A 26509-nucleotide genomic window follows, 5' to 3' on the forward strand; every position below is an offset into this window, starting at 1 on the left:
CGGGGGAGCTAACGGAGAGCGGCTCAGCCTTTTCTGCAAAGCCCTGAGATGCTGTACGGCCGTGGGAGGACTAAAAGGAGTTTTGTCATCCTGGAGACAGGGTACGTCCCCCTTGCCAGCTACTCACTTAATCAGGGCAACTCACAACATTATGGCCAACAAACGTCAATGAGAGCACATTTGTAGTTGCTGGTGTTATTTTCTCCTTAATGAAATGTCAAAGGAAAGGAAAACAGCAGCAAATGTCAGCAATTGGTCTTTTATCACATAGATGGTTAGACACAGGCCTTCTCGGCAAAGGTGCCAATTTATTAGGAGGCAAACCTCGGATGGATTTGACAGAGTGGAAGGAGCTCAGATTTCCATTAGTGATCACCTTTTAACCAGCCCCAGATATGCTAATTTGCTATAAATGCACTTTGCTATAAATATGAAGACAGTAGGGTGAACGAGTAAGGCCTCGGGAGTGTGTGCTGTCCCTGGCTGGGGGGAACGGCACAGCTTTGTTAACTTGATTAATCAAAGCAGAGAACAAACACACACCCTAGCAGCAAAGCATAATGCCTGTCACTGATCTTATGTCTGGGGCTGCGTGTGCATTGTAAAGATTTCTCCAAAAAAATCAGGGATGGCTCGCTCGGCTGTGGCCCCACCAGCTGGGAAAACACATTGACATTACAAAAAAACGCAGAAGTTTCACTGAGAAGCTGCATTTATTTCATTGTGATTCACGGTTGCAAACACCGCGGCGGGGAGGAACAGTGGTGAGGATTTATTTGTATTTCCTGGATAGAAGAGATGATGGTGAACGTTAGAAACAGTGGAGAGGAGCAGCTCCGCTGCTGCAATACCGGAGACGCAAACTTGTTTCAGTGACGCTGCAGAGCTGAAAATAACCTTGAGAGAGTACGTGCGGAAAGAGCCGGTGGCTCATCAGGAGAGATGTCAATTAACGGGAGATGGATGGGCGGTGATCAGCCGAGCATGGTGGGGCTGGGGAGGTCAGCCACGTGGTGCTCACAGCTAGCAAGAAAACAAGGTTTCCAAAAAATCGCTGCTCTGCTGTGCTCAGCACTCAGACATAAATAAATAGATTTGCTGTTGCTTGCCTGGCCCACAGGACCCGTGTGCCCATGGGCTTCTCTTGTGGGGAGGAAAGCTTTGGGTTGCCCAGCATGGCAGCAGGTAGATGAGTATGGAACTGTGATTTTTGAGCTGCCTGATACTCTGCCGTCCTGGGGGGAGATGATAGTAGTAGTTTATCATTACAGGGATATTTTAAACTCAAATTGTGACTTTCAGGAAGGCTGGCTTGGATGGCACAGCCACGTTCAAGACCTTGATTTGATGACTCCTCTCTCTTCCAGGCTGCTGTCACCATCCTTCACTTTCCAACTTGAGTGGTGACACTTGAAGAAATACGTTTCGCTACTCTCACGATATAACACCCACCCGAGACAGCACAGTGAGCAAAGCGAAGGGCAAACATCAACACCAGTGCTGGGATTCAGTGGGAAAACTCAGCCAGGGAAGGCAGCGCTGCAGCTGGGTCTTGCACCCTTTGCAATAACAACCAGAGGAAGAGGAATACACCCAGTGCGCCTTGAAAGGAGCTACAAAGGTCAGTGCAGGAGTGGCTGTAGCAGGGGAGGATCGCAGCAGCAGGAACGCTGCGGATCTTTCCGTATCGGGATCGCGGCCAGTAGCTGCCCTGTGAAATTGCCGCGGAGGAAACGATGGGAAGGAAGCAGCAGAGCAGCACGCAAGTGCAGAAGCTGCTGCCTGAGTGAACCAGAGCATGGTGTGATATATTTAGCCAGTGGTGGTGCAAAATACAGAAATAGGAAAATAAATCACGGATGTGTCCGATACCTGCCAGGTGGCTTTCTCAAGCTAGTTTATCAATGAATTAATTGCAAAGGTGTCTGCCTTAACTCATCAGATATTGGCAAGCGGGAAGTCCTCCAGTGAAATGCAGGCTGCTGGGTGGGAGCTGAGTTTCATCGATGATTTAGTGAAACATTTGAGCTTGCGCTTAAAACCCTGGACTTCAGTTAGGTCTCAGCATGTGCTTAAAGTAAGCACAGATGCTTAAGTGAGTTGCTGCACGGAGATGGATCTATGTATATGCTCAAATTTGTTCCTGACGCAGCGATTTTTCAGGTTTTTTGGTATTTGCGTGCCACTGCCCTTAGAGAGCGGCTCTGACGTGGTTAGCCCTCAGGGGAAGTTTCTTCTTTCAAGTTTCAGTCACCGTCCCGGCTCACCCGCTGCGTGCTAGATTCAAACCAGGCGCTAAGTGGAGACGTACCAGCGGCACCGTCCTATTTTAGACTGGGCTTTTTGGAAGAGGTTCTGCTCAACCCTTCCACCACCCCCTCGTGTCCTGCTGCGGAGGGGAACCGGTTGCTGCCATCCAGCTGCCCGGCAGTTCGGCTTGGTGACTCCTGCGTGTTGGATCCCGGCTACAAACGTGAGAGGGGAATGTTAAAATTTAACTAAAAACGGATTTTCAATTACACAAATGTTTCTGTGAATAATAGGCTTTGTAAGGCATTATTCTACAAATCCTAAATATGGGGTTTAACCTCCTCGTTATTATCCCTTTAATTTCGGAAAGCCTTTGAGGGCCTTAATCTTCCATACAATTATGTTCAGGCTGAGTTAAAAGCATGCTGGCGGCTGCGGTGACACGGAGGGGCGGCACATGCTCAGGCTAACCCTTGTCAAACACAATATTAAAATATTGTATCGCATTTTCTCATCCTGAGGTGGGGGCAATCAAACACCCCTGGGGGGGAAAACGCAACTTTTTTTGGTTGGTTTTTTTGGTGTCGCCCGAGGATGCTGAAGTGGGGTGACGTGGGTCGTGCTCTCATGGAACCCCGGGAAGGGGTTTCCTGCCCTGAATCTCTGTAGGGACGCCCCCCCAAACCGTGGGAAAGGGGGCTCCCCCCGTGGGAAAGGTGGGACCCCCGTGGAGCTGGTGTTTGCTGCCCCCCCCCCCCTCCTCCCACAGCCGTTTGGGAACAGTGGCGAAACGTTCCCACAGTGGGGAAACCCTATGGGGAGCAGCAGCTCCCCGCATCTCGGGCTGGGGGGAACCTGCAGCTTTCTGGGGACATCCCCCCCAAAAAAAAAAAAAAAAAAAGCTTCGCGGGGACCCCCGGCGGGGTGGGCGTGGCGTGTCCGACGACGTCACGGCGCCTTGATTTGCATGCGGGCCCCGCCCCCGGACGCGGTCAGCGCTGGCGCCGCAGGAAAGTTTGGCGGCGGGGCCGGGAGCGGAGCGGAGCGGAGCGGAGCGGGGATGGACGCGCTGAAGTCGGCGGGTCGCGCTCTGCTGCGGAGCCCCAGCGGCCACAAACCCTCCTGGGCCGGCGGCCGACACAAGAGTGAGACCCGCCGCCCCCGCTTTCGCCCCCGCCAGCCCCCCCTCGCCTTGTCCTGCACCCCCCCCTTGTCCTACACCCCCCCCGTCCTTCTTCCCGGCTTTATCCCGCTTTTCACCCCCCTGTACCCACTTTTCTTCTTCCTTGAGCTTCCCCTCCCTCCTGCACCCCCTTTTCACCCCGCTTTACCCTCTCCGCTCACCCCCCCTGTTTTTCTCCATGTCCCCCTGTACCCCCTTTCTGCTTTGCTCCTCTCTCTCGCACCCCTTTTTTCACCCCTCCTTTTTGTCCCCCGCTTTGCTCCCCCCCCCATTGCACCCACCTTCCCCCTGCACGCCTTCCCCCGTGCAGCAGTAGGGTAGGATGGGTGGGTGGGGGGCTGTCCCTGTCCCCCAGCCTGGGGCGAGGGCTGGAGCCCGGCGGGTGGTTTCTGGCCTCATCCCACTACTGGCTCCATCACCCGATCGCTGGCCCCTGGGCGAGCGGCCACTTGGCCACTGCCAGGCGTCCTCCCACTGCGGCCGGGAAAGGGGGGGACCAGCCCTGGACCCCCCAGCATCACAGTGGGCAGCAGGAGGGTGCCTCGTCCTGCCTGTACCGCCCGCAGGCAAGATCAAACTTCTTGATTTTACTAATCTGATGAGATTGACCCGGCATCGTTACACCTTTTTTGCTAGGATTAAGGGCTGACGGCTATGGGACGCGAAGGGGACAGCTGGCTGGAGGGCAGCCTCGGGGCTCGGGGGGGGGCTGTGTGGCAAATGTGGGGTGCTGCCCCAACGTGGCCTTGCAGCACGTGCCTGGCAGAGATGTCCCTTGAGACGCAGCAGCCTCTGGACTCACCGTGCGCCTGCTGCAGAGCCACCTTGCAAACCACCCCCCTGTGCCCTTCAGTGAGTGGGGGGGCATCGCCGTCGCCCCACGGGACGGACACACCCTGGGCCTGGGCGCGATCGTTTGCAATTAACGGGAAGATGGGTGAGGTGGTAGCGAACGGTGCAGAACAGGATGCGTGGAGAGGTGTCTGTGCTGCCTCAGGTTCTCCTTCCTTTCTGAAAGCATTTCAGTGGCTGCGCTTAAACCACCCCTGTTTCCGTCCCAGGGCAGCGTGAGCTGTGGGTAGCCAGGGCCTCGCTGCGGCTGACATCGTCCCGGGCAGCGTGGGGTGCTCGGAGGGTCCCCGTCCTCGGTGAGGCCCCGAGCTGCCCTGCATGGGATACGGGACCGGCGCCTGGCTAGCGAGGCAGGGAGCGTGGGGCAGGCAGCTGCCCGTCCGTCGCTTGCAAACCACCCTCCGCCCCGGCGTGCTCGCCCGGCTTCAGCTGCCGAGGGTGCTAGGACACCGGCAGCACCCTTGGCTTTTGAAAAATCCACATTTTTCACTGGCACCCTTTGTTTCTAGCTGGGACGCGAGGTAAATGCGGCATCCTGCCTGTCCTTGGTTTTTCCTTTCCCTCTCCAGGTTTGGGACCTGCGTGTCGGGTGCGGAGCTCCTGCCCTCCTGCAAACCTTTGTCTCTCCATGGGACCGCTCCCCCCCCGCCAGCTTCCGTCACTTCGCCTTTAGCCAGTGCCGGGCTGGTTGGGGTGGTTCACCACTTGGCACCCACACCTGGCACTGGGAATGGTGCCGGGTTTATGGCTTATCTCCCATCTCGCCTTCACCGGGAGGTTGAGTCACCGGGGGTTACCCCAGGGGCACGTCCGTCTGTCGTCGTCCCCCCCCCCCGCAACCCTGCCTTCCTGGCGCTGCAGGTTTGCAGGGAGCTGCAGAGTTTGGCCCCGTTGCTTGGAGGCGGCCAAAGGAGGCTGAATACAAGGCAGCGAAGCCTTCAGGGACGTGTTTTGTCTGTGGGCCGCTTCAGGAAGGCCGGGGTTTGTTGCCTCCCGCTCAAAGCAAGATCCTTCTCAAACACAAGAGCTGCAGATCCCGGGTTGCCAGCTCTGTGTTTGGAAGTTAGCTCCTGCGGTGCAATTTCAGGCTTAGAAATACCCACCTGACTGTCGGTTTGGTCCCAAACTCATCTCTGTATTTAGGACCCTCCTTCCCACCTCTCCCAGTACATAAGGGAAGAGGCCGGTGACCTCCTGGATGATTTCCAGGGGAGAGCAGAGAACTCTCCTCGCTGAGGCTTCACCCGCACGGTGGGCTCTTCAGAGCTGTTGGTGACCGATTTAGCGAGTCGCAGCACATCACCTGGCTCCCCGCAGCTGTGCGTGGGCTTAGCTAGCGGCAAATCCCGTCTTAGCCTCTGTGGGTAGGTGATGGTTAGCTCAGGGTAAGGTTATTGCCGTGCGTGGGGCGGCACCGAGCCCTCCCCTGCGCCTGGCTGGGGCTGATGTTCGGGGTCCCCCCTTGGTTGTGGTGTGGGCCTCGGCACTCACGATTCAACTGAGGAGCCGATGGATCTTAAAGGGTTGCTGCTATTTGCCTGTGGCTCGTGGAAGAAATTCTGGGGCTTTATTTTTGCTGCCTTGGAGAGCTACGGAGGCTGACGATGATGTCCCCCGCGTGAACGCCTTGCGGTTTCTGCGTGGCTGAGGTGTGCCGTCACCTCTTCCGACAGCCGGGTCTCTGCCTCTTCTTCTTCCCCCAACTCCTTGTGAAAGCCGTGGCAGCACTGTGAGCTCCAAGCTGCTCGGGCATGGGACTCCAGGCAGTAGCTAAACCAAGACGCTGCTTATACCTAAACCTTCCCTCAGGGCTTGACAGGGATATTCTTGTGCGTTTGGGAATCTAAGAGCCTCTGTTGTCTCTCTAGAGCTCCCGGAGAACTGGACCGATACCCGCGAGACGCTGCTGGAGGGGATGCTTTTCAGCCTCAAATACATGGGCATGACGCTGGTGGAGCAGCCCAAGGGAGAGGAGCTCTCCGCGGCCGCTGTCAAAAGGATCGTTGCCACCGTGAGTGTCCATGCTGGAGCAGAGCCCTGTCTTCTGCTGTTCGAACAAGGCTGTCACTGGGGAGAGTTTCAAAAGCCGCAGGTCTGGAGGCAGTGCTCTTCGTCTGCAGGCTGGGGGGTGTCAGGATTGCAGGTCCAGCTCTTCCAGGGGCGAGCAGGCGTCTGGTGGTGTAGGTAGAAATGCAGACAGCGGCACTGGGAAGCCCTCAGGGACAGCCCCAGCCCACAGATGGGGCAGGCTGTGGAAAGCTGGTGTTACGTGTCTGAGCTCTGGCTCCCCTTGATAAGCTTGGGTGACCCTGGGTGTAGAAGAAGCCTCTGACCTTGTGAAATCAGCCTTCCCCGGGGCTGTATCTCCTCTTGCAAGGCGGGATCAGCGTTTTGAGTGCAGCCAGCGCATGACCAAGAGCTGACATGCAGTTCTGGGTTTTCCTTCCCAGGGTTTGGAGGGTTAAGAGGAGAAGGGAACGGGACAGCTTGCTCCGATTCCCAGCCAATACAGCTGCCGTCCTGCTGTAACCTCTGATGCGAGAGGTACTGATTTTCAGCCATCCTCTAGCACCAAGCCTCCCTGGAGCCCCTGCTCACCATGCTCCAAGTAAAATTAACGCTTCTTTAAGCCCTTATAAAACTGAATGAGGCAAGGACCCAATTGTACAGTAAACCGTCGTAAAACTCAATGGGGTGGCGAACTGCGCTGGGTAATGACGGATCCTTTCCTGGCATGTGCTGAGCTGGACGGAAGGGGAGCGCTCACATGAAACGGGAGCTGCTGCTGGCAGAGCCTTTCACGTCTGCTCTGATCGACTGAGAATGGAGCCTTTAAATAAAAGGCCCAGGACTAAGGCCAGCTTTGGAGGGGCAGGACTGACCGCCAGCCGGTCTGGACATTGCTCAAGTGAGGTCTCCAGGGAGCAGGGCTGAGGATCCAGGTCTGCAGTCTGTAACTAGCTAGCTGTGTATTTTTTTTATATTTTTGGGGAGGCAAGAAGATGGGTAGTGAGCTGAATGTAACCTGAAGGCTGAAAGCACGAGGCTAGTAAATAAGAGAAAGTGGCACTTAAAAATCTAGTTACTTTTTAAGCTGGCGTCCTGACCTTGGCACAGGGGATGCTTTCCAACTTGAGCAGGGTTTGGCAGCACAGCTTGAAGCCAGCTGCTTGGGAGCCCACGTCCTGCAGGACCATCCTGCTCCCAACACAGCTCCCTTGTTTGTGCTGGTGTCCCCCTCTGCTCCGGAGCTGGCCCTAAAGACAAAACTCCCGAGGGTTTCACCAAGCACTCGCCCAGCTCGGCCAGAGCAGCTGCTGCTTTGTGCGGGTGGCCACAGGGAAATTCTCCTGGAGGTGCTGGGCTGGAAGTACCTCTGCGCAGTGTGGGTGGACGGTGTGTGTCCTTGTCTTGTTAATGCCAGCAAAAATCACTGCTTCAGGAAAGGAAAAGTTTTAACAAGTGCCTTATCACACCTGGTAGCAAATTCAGTGTCTAGTAGTGACGAGTGCTATTAGGTAGTGTGTATCTAGAGTCTCTGCTCTGCTCGCATACCTTTGGATGTGTCAGTGTTAAAAACCTGTAACTCTCCCCTTCCTCTTTTCCTTCCAAAGGCGAAAGCAAGTGGAAAGAAACTGCAGAAAGTGACTCTGAAAGTCTCGCCCAGAGGGATCGTGTTAAACGACAGTGGAACGAATGAGCTGATCGAGAACATCTCCATATACAGGTGGGTTATGGTATGCACCTCGGTGTGTGCGTGCCCCAAGGCTCCTCGTCTGCTCCAGTCTCCACCCAGGCTGAGCTGACGCCTCACTGGCCATCACGTCTTGACGGAAAGCAAAGGTGGGGGAAGGAGGGTGGCTGCTGAATTTAAGGTAAATTTACGTCTGGTGCAAAAGTGTCCAGCCAGTGGTAAGGAAAGACGTGACGAGCCTGGAGGTGTTGAGTGTGCGGACCGCAGATGCGCAGCCAAGCGCTCCGTGGCCATGCGTGGCTTTACTGCCTTTTTTTGGCAATAGGAATGCCAAAGCATCTAGGGTGACGGCAAGAGTCTAATATGGAGGATGGTCGGAGCATCTCTGAGCAGGTGAGGACGTGAGCCACAGAGCCGGGGCTGCCCTCCCCTTGCTGGCTGCTCTGCACCTTTGATGTGTTTAAATAGCTCTGACAAAGCGTAGGGCTGGGACAGCTGTTGAGGCCCATTACCAGCGTGGGGAGGGTGAGGATGGATTATCCCCTATCCACTCCTCTGACTTTGGCAAGTATTTCTTCCGAAGAGGCTGGAGGCAGGCGCAAGCCTGGTGGAACAGAGCTCAGCTCAGATCTGGCCCTTTCTATCTCCTCCATCTCTTCTCCCTCTACATCCCCCACGCTCTGCTTCTGTCCTTCACCCGCTGCTCTGTCCCCCTTTGCTAGATGTGGGGTGGGGAGCACTGGGTCGGGGCACTCTCTCTAACCAGACTACTAACCCGCTTGCTTTTCTCCAGTTCAAACTAAGCGGTTGCATACAGCCACCGGTGCTGGGCCCCAGCCCTCCCCAGGAGATAAAGCTGCTGCTAAAGGGCAGAGCTGGGCGAAGCGGCCGTGCCAAAATCGGGATCGTTGCGCTGGTGTAAAAGCAGTCAGAGCCGTGGGGCCGGGGTTTCTAGATGCCGCCTTAAATTCTCCCCAACGCTTTAAGAGCCGTCGATAAAGCTGTTCCTCCTGGTCAGTGCTCGCGTACGAGCATCCCCTCAATTCAGTCGACTGAAGTCAGCCCACCCTAAATACGCTGTTGATGTGGGGACTGACGCTGCTCCCCAGAGATGCTGGTGCTGTGGGAGCGGCCGTCACAGCGAAACCTGGGGTCTGTGTGCTTTGTGGGGGGGTCATCTCCCTGCTCTGCGAACGTGCTCCACCGGTGGTGGTCCCAGAGCTTTCCTTTAACACCTCTGCTGTTTTCTCTTCAGCTTTTCTATTCACCAGGATGATCCTGGCTCTGAGCTCTTGCCCCAGATCATGTGCTGGGGCGGGATGGGGTGGCCGCAGCCAAAATGCAGCCACTGTCACCAGACGTGCTGCTGCCAGAGGCCTCGGTTGTAAAACTGGCTCACTTCAGAGGCGGGTGTGAGTTATCCATTCCCTGGAAATTAATGGCCATCAAATATCGAGCTGAGTGCTGGGGGTTGTTGGAAGGGCTGCGTGCCTGCGCAAATGACCTTCCATGGCTTCATCACAATTATTAAAAGAGTGGCCATGCTGTTTTGGGAAAAATGGGAGAAAGGAATGAACTTCTAAGTGCCTGTTTAATCCAGAGCGTGGCTCAGCTCTGGAAAACAAAATGTAGGCCATCGAGCACAGGCATCCTCACACGCAACAGGAAACTAATGCAGTATAAATAAATTTTGAATGTGGCTTTTTTTAAGTCACAGCATCTGCTGGCAACTGAGACCTTCCAGTGCCCTCCCTGCAAATTCTCGGGGGCAGCAAGAGTGGGAGCTGAAGGGGCAACGTGGGGCCATGGGAAAACTTTCACCGAAGTGTCCCACTTTTTCCTCGGGTTTTCTCTTTCCTTAACACCTGTTTGATCTGTCGCGTGCCCAGGGAAGAGGCTTTGCTTGCTTGCTAGTGCCTGCCGCCTTGCACTAAACCTCCGGGGCTGCTCCGGCCTGTGCTTGCTGGCTCCAGACGAGACGCTCAGTCCTGCAGCTCCTGGCATGGATGGACCCGTGGGAGATGGTGCTGGCTGATGCTGAGGGACCCGCTGCCCTGCAGAAGGGAGCTGAGCCCTCGGTCAGAGCCTGGTCTCCCCAAACAGGTCAGCCTGTTGCTCTTCCAGAGCCTTGTTTGGCATTTTGGAGTCAACTCTGCCCTGCTCGGGGGCTGGGAGAGACACGGCCATCCTGGGGATGCTCCACGGAGGAGGCTGAGCCTCCTTCCCCATGTCCCGTGTGCTCAGGGGTCTCGGAGCACACTGTGCATCTGCTACTGCGGATCTCGGAGCCTGAATTTCAGCCTTTCCGACAGCTTTTCTTGGGCACCCATGCATCAATTTCTTTCCCTGGTTTGAGCCTCAAGATTAAATCGTAGGCTGAGAACAGGTCCTTCTCTCTCCTTGCAAGCTTATTCTCCAAGGAAAATCTTCCGAGTCTCTCTTCTGAAGGCAGAGCGTTTGTCAGGCGTAGTCCCAGGCTGGCACACTGCAGAGTCTTTTCCTTCTCTAACCTGTCCTTTCCCACAAGGTGAAACATTTTCTCTTCCCTCCTGCCTCTGTGTGTGATGCACATGGTTCACACCGCGGCTGTGGGAGTTGCTCTTGGCTTCCCTTACGCTCAGACCAGCGGCGTCGACTCCTCTGCTTTGGGACGAGTTGCACTGAAGCCTGGTAACGCTCCTGTGCTCCCTCTGCCTTCCCTGCTTGGCTCCGGAGCTGGAAGCCCTGGGGTAGGCGCTTGCTGGCAGGTCAGAGGAGGGGTTGGTTGATCTCCCTTGCACGCAGTGCCCCGGACAAGACATTTCATTCTGTCTTTCAGGATATCCTACTGCACGGCAGACAAGATCCACGATAAAGTGTTTGCCTACATTGCCCAGAACCAGCTCAATGAGAACCTGGAGTGCCATGCCTTCCTCTGTACCAAACGGAAAATGGTCAGTCCAGAGGAAGAAATGGGGATGTGGCTGTAGGAGGAGGAAGCAGAGAGGGGCTGCGCCGGTGAGATAACAGCTCTACCCCTAGTTAGAGCGAGGGGGGACCCTGCCCCAGTGAACGGCTGCGGGAGAGCACCCACCCTCCCGCTGCCGTCACCGCCTGCCAGTTAATCCTGGCGATGCTGCCCAGCGCCTGGCCATCGCTCGCCATCGCTCTCTCTCGAGCGGGCGTAACTCCGGGCTGGATTCAGCCCATTGTCTTGGCAGGAAAAAGCCTTTCTACCCCAAGATCTGGGGCGGGGGTGAAAGGACCTGGCCCTGCACCGGCACCTGAAACCCCCCCGTCGTGCTGCGGTCCCAGCTGCTGGGACTCTTCCCTGCTCAGCATCCGCTTCCCCGGCTGAGCCCGGCGTGCGGAGAGAGGCTTTGGCAGGCGGGGGGGTCTCCGGGGAGGCTGGCAGCAAGGTGCCTGGGGGTGGCCTCATGGATGGGAGGCATTTAGCCAGTGGTTCTGGGCTTGCCGCCCTGGCTTCCTTCCGTTTCTTGCCGTTGAAGATCCTCGTCCAGTTTTGAGCAGCGTCGTTGCAGACGGGGCCATGTCTTCCCAGCCGGAGCAGCGCAGGAGACCCCACTGCGTGCCAGCGGGGCTCAGAGCAGAGACCTGTGTATAGAAAACGATCTCTGGCTCTTTCTTTGAACCCGCTCGTGGGATTTTTTTCCTGCTGATTCAGTGCATCAGGATGGGCAGGGACTCAGCACCGATGAGCTGGCGAGGGAGAGAAGTGGATCGCTGGGCACTGGCTGCAGATGGGGCCAGGAGAGCCCTGGGGGTCTCTTCAGTGGAGCCAGAGCTGAGGCTGAGCCCCTTCCCCACGGCAGGAAGGTGCTTTAGGGGAGAGGAAGGGCAGGTCAGATCCCTCTGCCCCCAGAAATCCTTCCCCTCGTGTCTGTTGTGGGGCTTGAGTGGAGAACGGGTTCTCCCCAATCCGCAGGTGCATCCCAGCGTGGTGATTCCTGGGTCCTTATGAGCATCCCTGTGCCCAGAGCGTGGCCACCACAGCTCTGTTAATATTCTGCGCTTCTCCTGACTCGTTTGGGTTTGGTTTTTTTTTTTCCAAGGAGAGAATAACAGAAGCTACAAGTTGTCTCTCCTTTCTGCAGCGTGCCCTCCCATCCTTGCATGGTACAGATAAGCCTCGCTCTGCAAATTAAAATTTAAGTCTCTCTAGTGCTAAAAGAATTATCTCCGTGGTACATCAGCTCAGTGCGTCTCCCTCCAAATAAAGTTCTCTAAGGCCTTTTGTGGCAAAAACTAGAAATACTTTTTTTTTTTTTCCCCTTGTTCATGCGCTTTATAGACATCACGCTGGTTAAGGTGATGCCCTGCTGCCAGACCAGAGACTGTCCCTGCCCCAGGGCAGGGTCCCTGAGTGTACGCACAGCTACCAGTCATGGGCATAGACTTAGTCTATATTTTTAGTTCATGGGTAATTCTCAACGGTAGCTGGGTCTATTAAACTTGATTCAGATGTGACAGCTTAAATTGTAAACAGCTGTGAGGAGTTTCATACTTAATTACCATATTTAAGTTTTTGCCATAAAGCGTTTGCACTTCCATCAAAGATGTAAATAGCTCCGACATTCAAATGAGCTCTCCTGCTTTGCGAGAGTTAATTGGCACCAATAGGTTTGCTGGGTCTCCTCGCCCCTCCTGTCCGGGACTGCCTGGCTTTTGGGGGATGCCTGTGCTCCGTTTGCGATACCCCCTACATCTCCATCCTCCAGGCTACCAGGGGCTGCGGGTTACGGACCCGGATCTGGGTTTGTTTAGTTTGCAGCTTTGTAAAACAAACTCGTGCCTCAAGGCTCCTGCGAGGCGCCAGCCTTGCAGAGTGTTACTCGTTATCTCCTTGCACTTAAACTGCTCATGAGTTCTGCCTCCTCCTAATGAAACTGGCATTTATGTCACTATTTATACATCTCCAGCAACTCAGGCTATTTAAGGTGGTGGGGTTTTTTAATGTTGCTCAAGCTCTCAGCTTGGGGAGGAACGGAGGGACTGAAGGGGAAGGTGGCCCTGCTCCTGCTGTGGCCCTGGCTGGTGGGCTAAGCCAGCGAGACCCCAGCTTAGCTCGGGGGAGCCGGGGGAAGACCCTGGGATCTCTCTTGTCCTGCCCTTTGGAGAGAGCTGCATATCCGTGGCGTTTTACCCTGCTGCCTGTTTTTGGAGCATCCTCGTGCACGCGGTCGTGCGCGGTGCCGGGGAGGGATGGACTGCAGCTCTGCGCGTCCCTCCCCAGCACCGGTGCGGCTGACGGCGGCGTGGTCCGGGGCTCGGCCCGGGCGCTGATTCCCTTCGAGATGATGGTCGTTCTGGTGGGTGATGCTCTGCGGCGGGTGCAGCCCAGCCCGGCCCTGGAGCAGGGAGCCACATCCCTCAGGGAGCTGCAAGGACGAGCCCGGGGCCATGCAGCGCTTGCACCTTGTTTAGATCACGCTTAAGCGTGGGGTGCAGGAAGAGTTGCGCGTGTGCCCCGCGGTCAGGAGCAGCTCTTCTCTCCCCACCCGTCAGCACGATGGCTGTGACAACCACGTCGCTGCCTCCTCTGTCATCCCATTACACCTAAAGACTTGTCTACAACGAGCTGCGTGTCCTACATGGAGCGAGGCTCTGCTTCCGTCAATATTTGATCACCCCTCCCCAGCCAGGCGGGGAGTGCGCAGAGCGGAGGACTGGTTGGGTCCAGGTTAATGTGAATCTGCAAAGCAAAAGCTCCAAATTATTTAAATCTACGTGAGGACCCGTCAATTAACGTGCTGCCTCACCGCTGTCTTTCCAGGCGCAAGCAGTCACCCTCACCGTAGCCCAGGCCTTCAAAATCGCATTTGAGTTCTGGCAAGCAGCTAAGGAAGGTAAGTTTGTTTTTTTTTTTTCTCCCCTCTTCCTACTCTTCAAGTGAAAGCTCAAGGGATGATTTTGGGGTTTTTCCAGCTTTCAAGTGCCTTTTCCCCTTGTCCTCCAAATTTCTAGGCTGCTGTTAAGGTTGGTGCAACCTCTGGTGTGATTTAAGGCATCTTCCAAGTTTTTCTCAGCAGCCTTGTCAATCCACCCAAATTTTGGCTGCGCTCCTTTGTTGCAGGCGGGGCGTGAAGGACCTGGTGCTTCTCTGGGGTACCTCAGAGCCCTGCCGCTGTTGGGATTTTTTTGCTTTCACCTTCCATGAGATTATAAACACACCCAGAGCCTGGGCTGCTGTGAGCAGAGGAGACCTGGTGGCCTGTCCCAGCTGTCCCCCCCGTCCTTCCTCCCTAAAAGCTTGTGGGGGAGCGTTCTGCAGGCAGTGGCAGGGTCTCCTTCTTTTGCAGAGAAGGAGAAGCGGGAAAGGTCCCTCTTGGAAGGAGAAGGGATGAGCAGCCCGAGCTCAGAAGCCCCTGCCCACCCTGACGCACGTAAGTCACCAACAGCAGAGCTTTGCTTCGGGCTCAGGGATGGGGAACGTGAGGTCTGCAGGGTTTTCCCTGAACGGGGCAGGCTCCTGGGAAGGCTTTGAAGACCAGCAAGGAGCAAACATTTTTGTCGTAGCGGAGATGTTGCCCTTGGCAGAGCGCTTGGGACGCCATGGCTGCCTGCCGAGTCCTTCCATCTCCCCCTTAAATATCTCGTACAGCCCCTCGTACACAGCTGCTGCCACCCCAAATCGGTTTAATTCTGCCCCAGGCAAATTGGCCGTAATGTCCTTACGAGCTCAGCGTGGACCCCCACGTCCCAGGTTTGATTTCGGGTTTGTCTCGGACCTGAAACACTTGCCATCCCATTGGCTGAAGGAGATGGACATCCAGGTACCACTCCGCCTCCAGCTCCCCTAAGGAAGGAGAGGTGCATGAAAATAAAACAATTAAATAGTAAACCCCTTCATACCCCCTCAGTGCCTGGCCGTGGGTCCTCTGTTGCCTCTGAAATGCAAAACACATAGCTAGGGAGAAGTGGGACAAAAGGCTAATCTCTCTTCCATGCTGGCAGTGGAGATAAGAGGATTTGGCACAGAGGAAAACAGCATTAAACTGGGCTTCCTTCCAGGCTGGCATGTCTCATTTCTTCATGTGAAGGCCCAGGACTGGAGGAATCTGTCACGAATGGTGGCACATTGGGATAAGTGAGGCCCGGGACTGCCACAGGTGTAGAAATGGGCTCTGGTGTCTGCCTGAGGGATGCTCCGCAGCTGGGGTGCTTCTGCATCCCCCCTTAGTGCAGGGTGGATGATGGGGAGGATTTGAGGCTTCTCTGAACCAACCCAGCCTGCGGTGTACCGGCAGCCCCCAAGCTACAAACTGTTCTTCACGCAATGCGGGGTTTGCTCTTGGTCCTATAAAGTAACGATGCATCTTTGTAAGATGGTGAATCGGTGCCGTGGGCTGAGCTGAGGATATCGCCCAGGGTATCCTCAGGGTATATGTTCCCAGCCTGGGCTGTGAAGCTCTGGGGTTGGGATGTCCTGAGTGGGATGTGTCAGCTTTGCCTGGGGCTGATCCTGACTCATCCTGAACGTAAGTGGGTACCCAGGAGCCTCCCCTGATGGCTGCTGGAGGGATGAGCCGGCCGATCCTCCCTTGCGTCCCTGTCGAGAGGGTCTCGGATGCTTGATCTGAGCATCATGAATTACTCAGGCTGAAGCCACAGCCCCTACTGGGGTGAATGCAGCTCCTCCATGCTAAAATCTGGGGCCATCCTGAAGGAATTTGATGCAACCCTTTGATTCCCCTCTTCAGGGGAAGCGATTACTGCAAAAAAGCTTGGTTTCGTGTCATCTCTGTTTTCCCCTCCCCTGCCTCATTCCCTCTCCGCTCTGTTCACAGCACCAGCCACGGGGAACTTGCTGGATTTAGAAGATCCTGCCAAATCACCCCTGACCAGCAGCGCAAACTCCCCGCACTTAGATAACAGCATGTTTGGGCCCAGCTCCTCTGTAAATAACAACGTGGTGTGGGTAAGTGTGTGCCCGGGACACCGTGGCATCTGCCGAACCGGAGGGATGCAATGCCACCTCCGTTTCGTGTGCTTCAGGTCCCATCGTGGGGCTTTTTCTGGGATAAACCCTCCCTTGGAGCTCCGGGGCAGCTGAGCCGTTCAGGCAGGGTTTCAGAGATGCCTGAGCAAGCTGGGTTTCAGTGTCCTACTTGAAATGATCGATTAGTGTTCGAGTACCTACTGCCTTTTTTAGATTCTGTAAATAAATGAATGAGATTGCGAGGCACTCTGAGAAATGCCACTGTCAGATAATTGAATATTACTTATTCTTGAGCAGCATTTCTCAGTGGTTTGTCACTTAATTGAGAGACCACCTAACTGCTCTGTTCAGGGGAAAAAATCATTATGTCCATGGCTTTTGTTTACCGTTCACTAAAATCAGGTTATATTTATGTTCATTATTACTCTTATTTTTCCCTTGTTCTTGTTTGTGGCTGTATCTGGCTTGTATGAGCATGGATAGCTTCTCTAAAATGTCCTCAGTCATCTGGCTTAATTGTTTCATGGACCGCTAATACAAAAATAACGACCCAGCCCATGTGCCTGGGTGTGCATCTGTCAGGGAACCTCCTCCATGCCCAAGTGCTCCATCACCAACCAGGCTGGGGCTGGTCTTTGAAGCCCCACTTGATCTGGGACCTCATCCCTGCCACGTGCCCTCTCTGGAAACACGCTGTCTGCTGAATTTTGGAGAATGGACTGATAAAGACCTTTGCCTGGAGCCTGTTTCTTGAGTCTGCCGGGTCTGAGCCTGAGGCTTTTCAGGTTAAACCTGAAGATCAACTCTAAGTCATATCAAATCCTGGAGGCTTATGAGTGGTCTCCAGTCCCTCCCTTCTTGCAGAGTTTTCATACTTTACACATTACATTAAGTCTGTAAGTGCATCACACGATGCCCTCATGCAGAGCCCATCTTCCTGCATGGGAAACCTTTCTCCCTCAAGCAACTAAAATCCTTTCCCTGGGAAACCTTAAGAGCAGATCAGAGATCAAGGATCCCAGAAGTGCTTTCAAGCAGCGCAGCTCCACCCTGTGCTGGTGCAGAGTTGCTTTCCTGATTCAGAAGAGCCCCGAGGGATGCCTGGAGCATCTTGCCAAGCTCTGTCCGGGTCCCTCCTCTTAAGCAGAAACCCGCTGCACGTGCCAGTCGCATGCTGAGAGCTGGAACAGCCGAGGGCTGTGGTTAACCCCAGAGGGGGATGTGGTCCAGCTGATGGGCCAGATCCAGCCCGTGCAGGCAGCGGAGCAGAATTAGCCTGGTTTGGACATGGTGGGAAAGGGCCAAGCCCCTGCCCCATCCCTGGGCTGCGAGGGGAGCGCAGCATCCCGGACCCGAGCCCTGGGATCTGCTCTGAGGAAGCCCGGACCACCCCGAGTTACGCCTCTTGCCCTGGGGCTTGTGCAGAGAGTGAGATGAAACCTGCCCGAGGAGGCAGGTTGCCGAGAGGAATGTTGCTTTAGGGGCTTGGAAGTCAATACATATATATTTTTTTTGTCTGCCGTGCTCAAGTGCAGAGCCGGATCTCTAAATACACTTTTGTGCATTCTCTTAGCAACTACTGCTCTCTCTTTTTATCTCTTTAACAAAGGAAATGGATGATGGTCTCGACGAGGCATTTTCAAGGTAATTCTAATAACTCCCTTTACAAGTTCACGCCACCAGGGACCAGCCCGGGAGACTTGGCTAGTGACTGGCTTTTAATAATGCTTCTAATCTAATCAGCCACCGTGATCTGACCTAGGCAGCTGCCCCATCAGTGCCTCAGCCGTTAATTGAAAGATAGGCTTTGAGGCTGGCTGATAAGCCAAATATTTTGACAACCTTTTAAGGATGGAGAGAGGCTGTATGTGATAGGGAATTTAATTCCCCAAGCAGTTGGCGTGTCTGCTCCCGCTTGCCGGGGTGGTTTGAGGCTGCCTGTTTCCAGCCTCTGCGCTAGCTGCGGCGATGCTGGTCCCAGCTTCTGGCACGGGGGACTTTACCCTTCCTCGCCCCTCCGTGAGGTTTGGACTAGCTCTGGGACTTCGTTCCCATCTGTCCCCATCTGTCCCATCTGTCCCCAAACCAACAGCCTCCCCGCTCCACCGGTCCTTGTTGCAGCGCGGTTGCATCAGGATGACTCTGATGCACCAATTTTGAATTCAAGCGCCTGAGCACATTCAGAGTTTGCGGCCGTAGCTTCACGGGGCTTAGTTCGCTTTCCAATCGGAATTAAGAGCTTCCCTGCACATGCATGCCGAGCAATCCAGCAATGTTAAACAAATCCGTTTTCTTTCAGGTGAGTTTTTCTGTCTGTCCTCGTGCAGGCAGGCCCCTGCGGGGTGATGGGGATGCTTTAGTTTACGTGGGTCCCATCCTCCAGATCGGTGCATGAAGCCACCCGGCCGCTGTTCGGGCAGCGGAGGGCCCAGTTTGGGCAAAATGCTGCCTTGGGTGCAGATGCTACAGGCAGCAGCGAGGTGCCAGACCTCCTCCTCTGGCTGGGAGGTGCTGAACGAGGGAGTCGGGCGGTAGCACGGCTGAGCCCAACGCTGTCACCCCCGCGAGAGCCGCTCGCCTCCGCCGGGGTTTGCAGCAGTGCAAAAAGTGCACACTCAGCCCCAAGGAAACAGACTTTCGTGTCTTGTTCGGCTCTCGGGAACGATTTACAGCTTTCGCTTCCACGGCAGCCCTGTCCCAAGTCGTGTTTGATAAAGGGGCTGCTTGAATTTACGTCTTAATGTCATCTATTTTCCTCACCTCTGTTCCTTGCCCTACTTAATTAAGCAGATGTTGTTGGTTGCGGTCTTTTGTTTTGCATTGCTGGATGCCAAGCTGTCACATCACCCTTGGCCTTCTGGTGACTCAGTATTTGGACTGCTCATCCACCGAGGCGGATGCTTCTGAAAGCGTTCCTGCCACGACATCATCGCTGGGCATTTTTCTTCTTTATTTAAAAACGTGCATGTGGCTAGTTTAATCTGAGGCTTATTCGACACCATGCCTCCCCTGGACGAAACACCAAATATGATTTAACCTTTGGCCCTGGGAGAATTGATGCTGCAGTGTTACGTTTTCACAGAGGTATTTAATAACACAACAATAAACTGGGGCTTGTTAGGTTTTGCAAAACATCTGGGATGTGCTGAGATGAAGACCTCTTAAAGCTGAGCCCGTGGGCTATTAAACATCATCTGAGTCCAGCTGTGTCTTAACCCAAAGAGCTAAATGCTTGGGCCGGGGAGTGCGGCGGGCAGCGAGCTCCAGCACACGCTGCTGCTGCTGTGTGTGTCCAGACACACCACCATGAAAACTGAGTCATTGCAATGAGGCTGCTCCTTTGGTCAGCAGAGCCTTTACGTTAAGATCCCAGCTAACGATGCACCCGCCAGCAATAGCTCGGGGGAGGAAAAGGGCACTGTTCTGCCAGACCATTAATATACGGGATGTCCGGACTGCAAATTCCCTGGATGCCTGTAGGGGAGATGTTAGGATAAACCAGCAACAAAGCTGCAACAAACTTGAGAGAGCTGCAAATGGTATGTGCCAGCTCTTCCCTTACCGAATTATTTCATTCCATTGGAGGATTTTGAAATGTGGAACTGCAGCTAGGGTTCAGCATTACGGATGCATCAAGCATCCAGGCTATAAACTGCAGGAATTTGTGTTCTTACTTTCTGTTTTTCTCCCCTCTTAGACTGGCTCAGTCGAGAACAAACCCTCACGTCCTCGAAACGGGACTGACGGCTCAAGACATCCAGAGTGCAGAAACGCTCTCACCTGTAGACTGGAACAAAATAGATTCCAACACAGGCGAGAAAGATGATCTGTTCATGTTTTGAGGTCAAGTGCATCTAAGAGCTGACAAAAAAAAAACCACTAAAAGTCTACGGACTGAATCATGTTGTTCTGGGTGCTGTATGCAAGGGACTCTTCTGAGGGCTTTTCACCAAGTCAGATGATGTTACAGCACAGCTTAGACCAAAGCTTTAGAAATCTAATGCAGATTTTTATACCTTGCTTTTATCTAAACCACGAGATGCTCTTGAACATATTTATTCATAGCTGTTACAGTTTACATGTATTATTGGAAGGTGTGTAGAGCATCTACAGTATTATGTGGCAATATACCATGGAAGAACCTTCAGCAGTGCCTGTTCCTCTCTGAAAAGACTATGCAACACCAAAGTCTCTCTGTATATACTTTTCTAGACAAAGGTCTGCAGATGCAAATGCAATTGCAAGCACAACTGTTACTAATCCACTGTTTCTTGAACAACACATCACCTGCCTAGGCGGAGGGGAGGAGATTTGCAGCAGCTGCTAACAGTGTTAAAATCAAAGAGGTAGCAGAGATCTTGCTTTTGTTGCGAATGTCTGTGATATTCTCACAGTTGTCAATCACCCCTATGGGTTCTGGCTGTTTCTTCGCCAGCTTTGTATGGGAATTGACACTTTTATACCCAAAGACTCTATGAAGTTTTGCACTTTAAAACTTGAACTGAAAGCAGTGGTCCGAATTGTCAAGGTAAGCAGTGCCTGTAACTTCTCTTCAGAAGCTATTTACCCAAAAAAAAAACCCCAACCCTGCAATGCTGCAGATCTGTTTCAAAACTGACTACTCACGTGCACCATTTCTGATGCGACTCAAAATACTAAGGCTCCGTTGCACTGTTGGCTTTAAAAGCAAAACCACCAGGGAGTAACAATTTGTTTTGCTAAAGCGTGTTGAAAGTTGCAGGTTGGGTGAACCCAGTAGCACAATAGATCTGTGTTCTTAGCTCTGCTAAGTGGATTTGGCTGTGCATGCCTTTTTACTGTCTCAGAACCATTTGGTTGTTGCTCACTCAATAGACTCAAATGGAATTGGATTAGGCAACACCAATACCTGGATGTTCAATTAGCAAGAGGTGCCCCTTCCAGCAGGACTCCGATCCTTTTCCCCCACCCCCGACAGCCACATCTCCGGTGAGGCTTGGGAAGCTGTCTTCATCTGCTCCTGGAATTGAAAATAAGTAATGGAGGTATAAAGCTTATGCTAATTAAAAGATTAACTTTAATGATCCTAAATAGTCGCACTGACCGTTTGCAGTGTTTGTGGCCTTATGTGAAGTATACTAATCTGTTTTATAGATTTGTAACTTGGTTTTGAAACACTAATTCATTCCCCCGATAGCTCTTTATAACTCTTTTAAAACTGCTTGCAGAAAAAAAAAAAAAAGAAAAACCCCTTTGTCAGCTGTAAGAATTTATTAGGAAACAGCTGAGTGACTCTAACTTAGATTTAATTTTTTTTTTTTCCCCCTAAGTGTTACTGTGATAAGGTATTGAGGACTTGTGAAGCTGACTCATCATGTCTCTTAATAAAATGTGTGCTCTGTTTATCCTGCAAAATTGTGTTTAAAGCAATTTTACATCTTGAAACTACTGTGCCCGTGACTTACTTGATCTTATGTGTAGCATCAGTCTCTCGCGACTGAAGGAATTATTCAGAGTCTGTCTGTGCTACAGAGGCACACGGTAGAGACATGAACCTATCGCGTAAGCGATGCCAAAACTGTGCAGAAGCGGTTGTAGTAAGCGCCTTGTCCCGACCCCGAGGAGTGGTGATCTTCCTGGGAAAGAGCTTGGGCTGTAGGAATGGACCGTGAGGATTTCTCTGTACATTGATCTTTCTCCTTTTCTAGAGACTCTAGGAGCATATACTGAAATGCACAATACTATATATGTATGTATATAGTTTTTTAAGAAAACCTTAATGCTGTAAAGAATATCTCTACTGAGGAAAATAAAAGTTCTACCATTTTTTGGAGTGTCTGTGCTGGGTGACTTTATTTTTGCCGTGGTCCTTTTAATGTCTAGAAGCCTTTATATTTCTAACTGGTTGAATTCTCCGTCTCCCTTGATGCACAGCAGTAAGCGGTCGGAAACATCCACGGGAGGTTTCTGTCCCTTGGAAGGCTGTTCCCAGGGCCATCCAGGTGGGAAGATGGCTGCAGTTAGACACTAGTCCGTGGTGTTGCCTCCAGGAAACGCTTATGGGACTGGATGCGGCCACGCAGGATGCACAGAGGATGCGCAACGGCCGCCTTCCCTCCTGCGTGGGGCCGGGACGTGACCGTCGCGGCCAGCTCGGTAAATCTGTCCCTGCCTCAGCCCCTGCGTCGCTGGATTGTCCTCCAGGTAGGGGTGTGACGGTGGATGAGAAGAGGGAGGTTGGTGCTTCGGGCTCATCTGCAGAGAAAACGTGATGCTGGTAACATCAAAAAAACAAAATCTCTTAATTGATAGAGATTTCTGAGTCGCTGTGCGAAATGCTTCTCCCTGGGGGGGAGTTTAATTTGTACAGCTGCCTTTTAAATACAAACAGCCCAGAGATCCCGGCACAGCCCTGTGTACTCAGCCTCCCCCTGCAATTCCTGCCTTTGCTGGCTGCGAGCTTGGAGCGACTGGGCTCCCGCAGCTCCCGGGCTTAATCACACTGCTAACGCTCGTCTGGGAAGCAGACGGAGAAATTCATTTGGGGATGCTGACAAAAAGATTTAACCTGCGCGTACCACCATGCTGCCTTTGGGGTATTGGAGCTGGGCTGCGGGCAGAGCAAAGGGGCTTTGCAGAGATGCCTCTCTTCCCACAGTGTTAGACTTAAAAAAAAAAAAAAATAATATTCAATAAAAGTTCATTTTTCTGTTTAAATTGCCTGTTCCAGTGTGAGGAGATGTCCCAGATTATGAGTACTGAGTACCGGCAGTCTGCGCCTTCATGCATAACTGATGGCGATGCCGAGGAACAAATTGATCTTTCAGTTTTGATGTGACCTTTTTTTAAGTGCCAGTTAAGAAACTTTCAGCATCCATTTCCTTCACCTGCGATGGCTGCGTGCCTGGCGGGGAGGGAGAAAGGGGTTTGTGGTGGTGAGACGTGGCTATGTCACAAAACGGCAGCTGCCTGCTGGGGGAAGCTGCAGCGTCAACCGTGAGCCGGTGGCTCTGCTCACCCCAGATTCGCGTTATTTCTCGGGGGGGACGTGGAGCGACTTCGCTGCCCGTTTTCCTCCTTTTGAGCAGCCGCAGCAGCAGAGGTGGTGGCGTGGGCTGTGGTTGTGCTGTGAAATGCTGGTCTGTCACCTTGCATTGGCACGGGGTGTATATAGGATGTAACGACTCCATCCATCCTATGGAGGGTAGCCAGCATGGGTGAGGAAGCTAACTCAGAGCCCATCTTCACTCTCCCTCTCCAAATCACCTGCTAAAGAAACAAAACCTGCAGCTAGCACAAGCCATGTGGTTCAGAGCTAATTTCTTTAACTGCTGGTGCTGTAACTCGTTAAACTCATTTAACGCATCCCCCAAAACTGCAACAACAAACCCAGCTTGTTGCTGCCAAGTTACAGGCTGGGTTTACATGTAGACATTAAGTTTAGCGAGTGTTGCTCTTTCCTCTCTGTTCGACGAGTGCTCTCGAGTGATGGTCAGTTGTGTTACGTGAGTCAAGGCCAAATCCAGCTCTGAGGTTACAAACCGGCTGACTCAGGGAAGCACTGAGCTGTTAAGGACGACTGCGTGCGGTGCAGCAGGTACTGAGCTCTGAACTTCTCTCCTCTCTCCTTGGAGCACCAAGAGAGTTTGTAAATTTGTGCCAAGCTCGAGCGAGAGCTGTAGGGCTGTCATTACCCAGATCATTCCTTTTTAAAGTACAAATAAAGAGAGCAAGATACCATCTGAACACCTGAATGCAGTATTATGGTTTTTATAGCCGGCCCCAGGGTGCCGGGAGCTGTGGGCTGCTCTGCAAGGCTTTCTGTGCTCTGAAGCAAGAAGAAATAACTGTCCTTGTGGAGAAGCACAAATGCATTTTGGCTCGGGATGGAGGGGGGACTGGGTGGGAATGGAGGGGGGTGTTGGTTGAGCACTGCTCTCCTCCGCTCAAACATGTCAGCGTTGCGTGACGGCTGTCTGCAACGGCGACAGCAAACTGCCAGACCCCGATGAGATTCGTCCCTGTCAAAGCCAAGGGGAGCTGAACCAGAAAAAACACTGGGCAAAGGTGATGTTTGCTGAAAGCCTTGCTGGGACCCGGGGCAGGGGCTTGCTCAAGAGGAGCTCGCCGCAGGTCAGCAAACGGCGCTGAAGAGGTATTTTGCAATATGTGTCTTTGCTTTTGAACTTCTTCCAGGGTTTGCAGCACTTAATGGCAGGAGACGATATTGCAGCGGGAGACCAGAGCGGTGATGCAGCGTTAGCAAATGGCTTTTGTCAAAGTTTCCATCGCAGGGAGCTGCAGAGCCGCGTGCCAACGCGGCCGCCCTCGGCCCGTGCGAACAACAAGGGGTGTGGAGTTATTCTGCCAAATGTGTGAAAATATCTCCTCCCGAAAAAGCAGTCATTTCAGTGCCAAAAATCCATAAAGTTGTCAAAAAGTTAACTTTTTTACGCCCCCCTTCAGAGGAAATCCTGCTGACCATCTCGTCCAGCTTTCCCTAAAACCTGGGGCCTCGATTTCATCAAGTCGGTGGTAACTTGGGGTTGACGGTGCCCGTGTTGTGCCCCTGCTCTGTTGCAAGATAAAATCTCCCCGAGCGGCTCCTTCTGCGGTGACAGCACAAGTCCCGTCGGACACCCGGAGCCAAGCGAGATGCAGCGTGGGCTTGGGAGGACCCAGGAGCTTTCCCAGGGGACCTGGGAGCCCACACGAGGGGCCGCAGGGCCAGAAGCTGATGAAATTACCTGGCGCAAACGAGAAGCGAGGAGAAACTCTTGAGAAACTCTGCTGCCAGGCCTGGGCTTGAAAGTCCTTTTAGCAGCAAGGCGGCATCTGACTGCGAGCAATTTATCAGGAGTGAGTGGATACTGCTTATGACAGAGGGAGTCTTAATATTGCATTACTTCATTTATTTAGCACCTCTCCTCTAATGCCCAGGGGAAGGATAATGGGAAAGAGTGTTGTGAGTTGCTGGGGCTTGGTTGTTATTTTTCTTCCTTGCTAAAAGCAAACATCTCCAGCTGGTTCTTGGCTCAGAGAAGAAATATTGGCTTTACAAAAAGAAGGGATGTCAAGTCATTAAAAGCTGCAGGAAGTGGAAGTCTTCTGAGATGGGAGTGGAAATGGGGCCAGAGAGCTGGAGCCAGAAAGCAGATGTAGGAAGCGCGGGAAGATCGGAGGCAGTTGCACAGTGAATGTGCAGGTAGAAAGTAATTAGTAACCAAGCACTGGTTAATTTTACTGCCACCGGCCTCTCACGCTGGACACGCACTTAGTGCCTTCTCTGCTGGGCTCCGATCTTTGTCAGCAGCGATTGCTTCTCACTCCCAGCTCTGCAGCAGCTCCCAGCGAGGCGGCTCTCTTGGCCGAGCAGAGCCAAAGGGACCCTCTGCTCTGCCCGGAAAGCGGATTAACACTCTGCTATCGGGGCCACGCGCCGTCGTCAGCCGGTGCTGGCCCACATCCAGGCGCCTCGGAGCAGGGAGCCGGAGCCTGGGGCTCTCCATCCCACCCAGCACCCGGCTGGCACCGTTCACCTTTGGCAGCGCCAAGCGTCTCCCGGGGCATTAACCTGGTGGAAAGCTGTTGGCCTCGGCTGTGAGCAGAGATGTGTCTTTGCAACAGAGTGCTCGTTCCTTATTCCCCGTGGCGCGGTCGGGGGGGCTCTTTGGAGGACGTCGGGAGTTGCAGGAGCCGGGTCGTGCCAGCAAACCCAGCGTGGGAGCGGCGGGGAAAGCGGTGCCGGCTGTGCTCACAGGCAGGGACCGTGCCACCTTCCAGCCCTCCTCTTCACTTTTCCTTCCAGGAGCCAGGCGTGATTATCACCAACGTCACTGCTCCCACGTCAGGGCCGCGGGGTCGCTCCTCTCCCTGCGAAAGAAAATATCAGGAGAGGCAGGTTGTGAAACATCAACCCCGTCAAGTTTTGGCTCTCAAATCCCTGCTGACTCCTGTGATTTATCACTCACCCAGCTGCTACTTGCAGCTTGGAAAAGATAAGCGAGGAGGGGGGGAAATATGGATTTTTAAAAGCTTGGCTTTAAAGCCCACAGGCTTGGGCCAAGACTCCTGTCCTGGCCAAGGTAACGGGGTAGGAACAACAGTACCGGTCATGGCTGAAATGTAACAGCCATCTGCTTCAGGCTGCGGTACGAGAGGGTAATTCTGCCGCCTTCTCCTCCCTGACACACATCTTTTGAACCATGATGTGAGAAAACCAGTATTTAGATAATAAAATCCCCACTGCCTTCCTTGGCTTTCAGTTTATTGCCCAGGCACCTCGTTTGCCCCAAACTTTTGCCATCACAGTTTCTGTTTCAGGCAAGCAGAAGCAAACACGTGCCCAGGACATCACCAAGCCGTCGTCTCTCCAGGCAGACGGGGTGATGCCCAGGGGATTCTTCTTCCCCTCCTTTCAAACCAGCTGCTCTGCAAACTCTGCTCCAGATCACTCACTTTCTGCCTCCAAGGGTTTTTTTCACCTTTCCAGCCATCGCCATCAGCTATTTCTTCCCCAGCAAAAACTCCAGCCTCCACGCAAGAGTTTTCCCAATGCTCTCGCTGCAAACCACAGCGGCAGTTTCTGTCTCGGCTGTTAATAATCCCATGG

General features: G+C 53.4%; 1 protein-coding gene across 7 annotated transcripts; it reads left to right on the forward strand.

Moving 5' to 3' along the window:
- Nucleotides 1-1407: 1407 nt before the first annotated feature.
- LDLRAP1 (low density lipoprotein receptor adaptor protein 1) lies at nucleotides 1408-21730 on the forward strand. 7 transcript variants are annotated; one of them, XM_041128975.1, is made up of 10 exons: nucleotides 3812-5420; nucleotides 5502-5934; nucleotides 6154-6296; nucleotides 7900-8012; nucleotides 10798-10912; nucleotides 13753-13825; nucleotides 14279-14362; nucleotides 15767-15897; nucleotides 17528-17562; nucleotides 19616-21730. In XM_041128975.1, the coding sequence occupies exons 3-10, from the start codon at nucleotides 6201-6203 to the stop codon at nucleotides 19758-19760; spliced, it is 792 nt and encodes a 263-aa protein (XP_040984909.1). In that variant the 5' UTR covers nucleotides 3812-5420; nucleotides 5502-5934; nucleotides 6154-6200; the 3' UTR covers nucleotides 19761-21730. The 7 variants fall into 7 exon arrangements, 6 of the variants coding, with proteins under 6 accessions (XP_029894875.1, XP_029894872.1, XP_029894874.1 ...); XM_030039015.2 differs by lacking the exons at nucleotides 3812-5420; nucleotides 5502-5934 and adding an exon at nucleotides 1408-1621; XR_005934070.1 differs by lacking the exons at nucleotides 3812-5420; nucleotides 5502-5934 and adding an exon at nucleotides 3220-3395 and having other exon boundaries at nucleotides 17528-19457; nucleotides 19616-19708.
- The last annotated feature ends 4779 nt before the right edge of the window (nucleotides 21731-26509 follow it).

The sequence above is a fragment of the Aquila chrysaetos genome, chromosome 16, assembly GCF_900496995.4.
Source record: "Aquila chrysaetos chrysaetos chromosome 16, bAquChr1.4, whole genome shotgun sequence".
Taxonomy (NCBI): Eukaryota; Metazoa; Chordata; class Aves; order Accipitriformes; family Accipitridae; genus Aquila; species Aquila chrysaetos.

Excerpts from the sequence above, each read along its gene's own strand:
- LDLRAP1 (XM_030039012.2), top strand. The coding sequence starts at position 3,311 with ATGGACGCGCTGAAGTCGGCGGGTCGCGCTCTGCTGCGGAGCCCCAGC. Across the intron at positions 14,363-15,766 it reads CCCTGCCCACCCTGACGCAC|CACCAGCCACGGGGAACTTG; the intron begins GTAAGTCACCAA and ends CTCTGTTCACAG. Across the intron at positions 15,898-17,527 it reads TAAATAACAACGTGGTGTGG|GAAATGGATGATGGTCTCGA; the intron begins GTAAGTGTGTGC and ends TCTTTAACAAAG.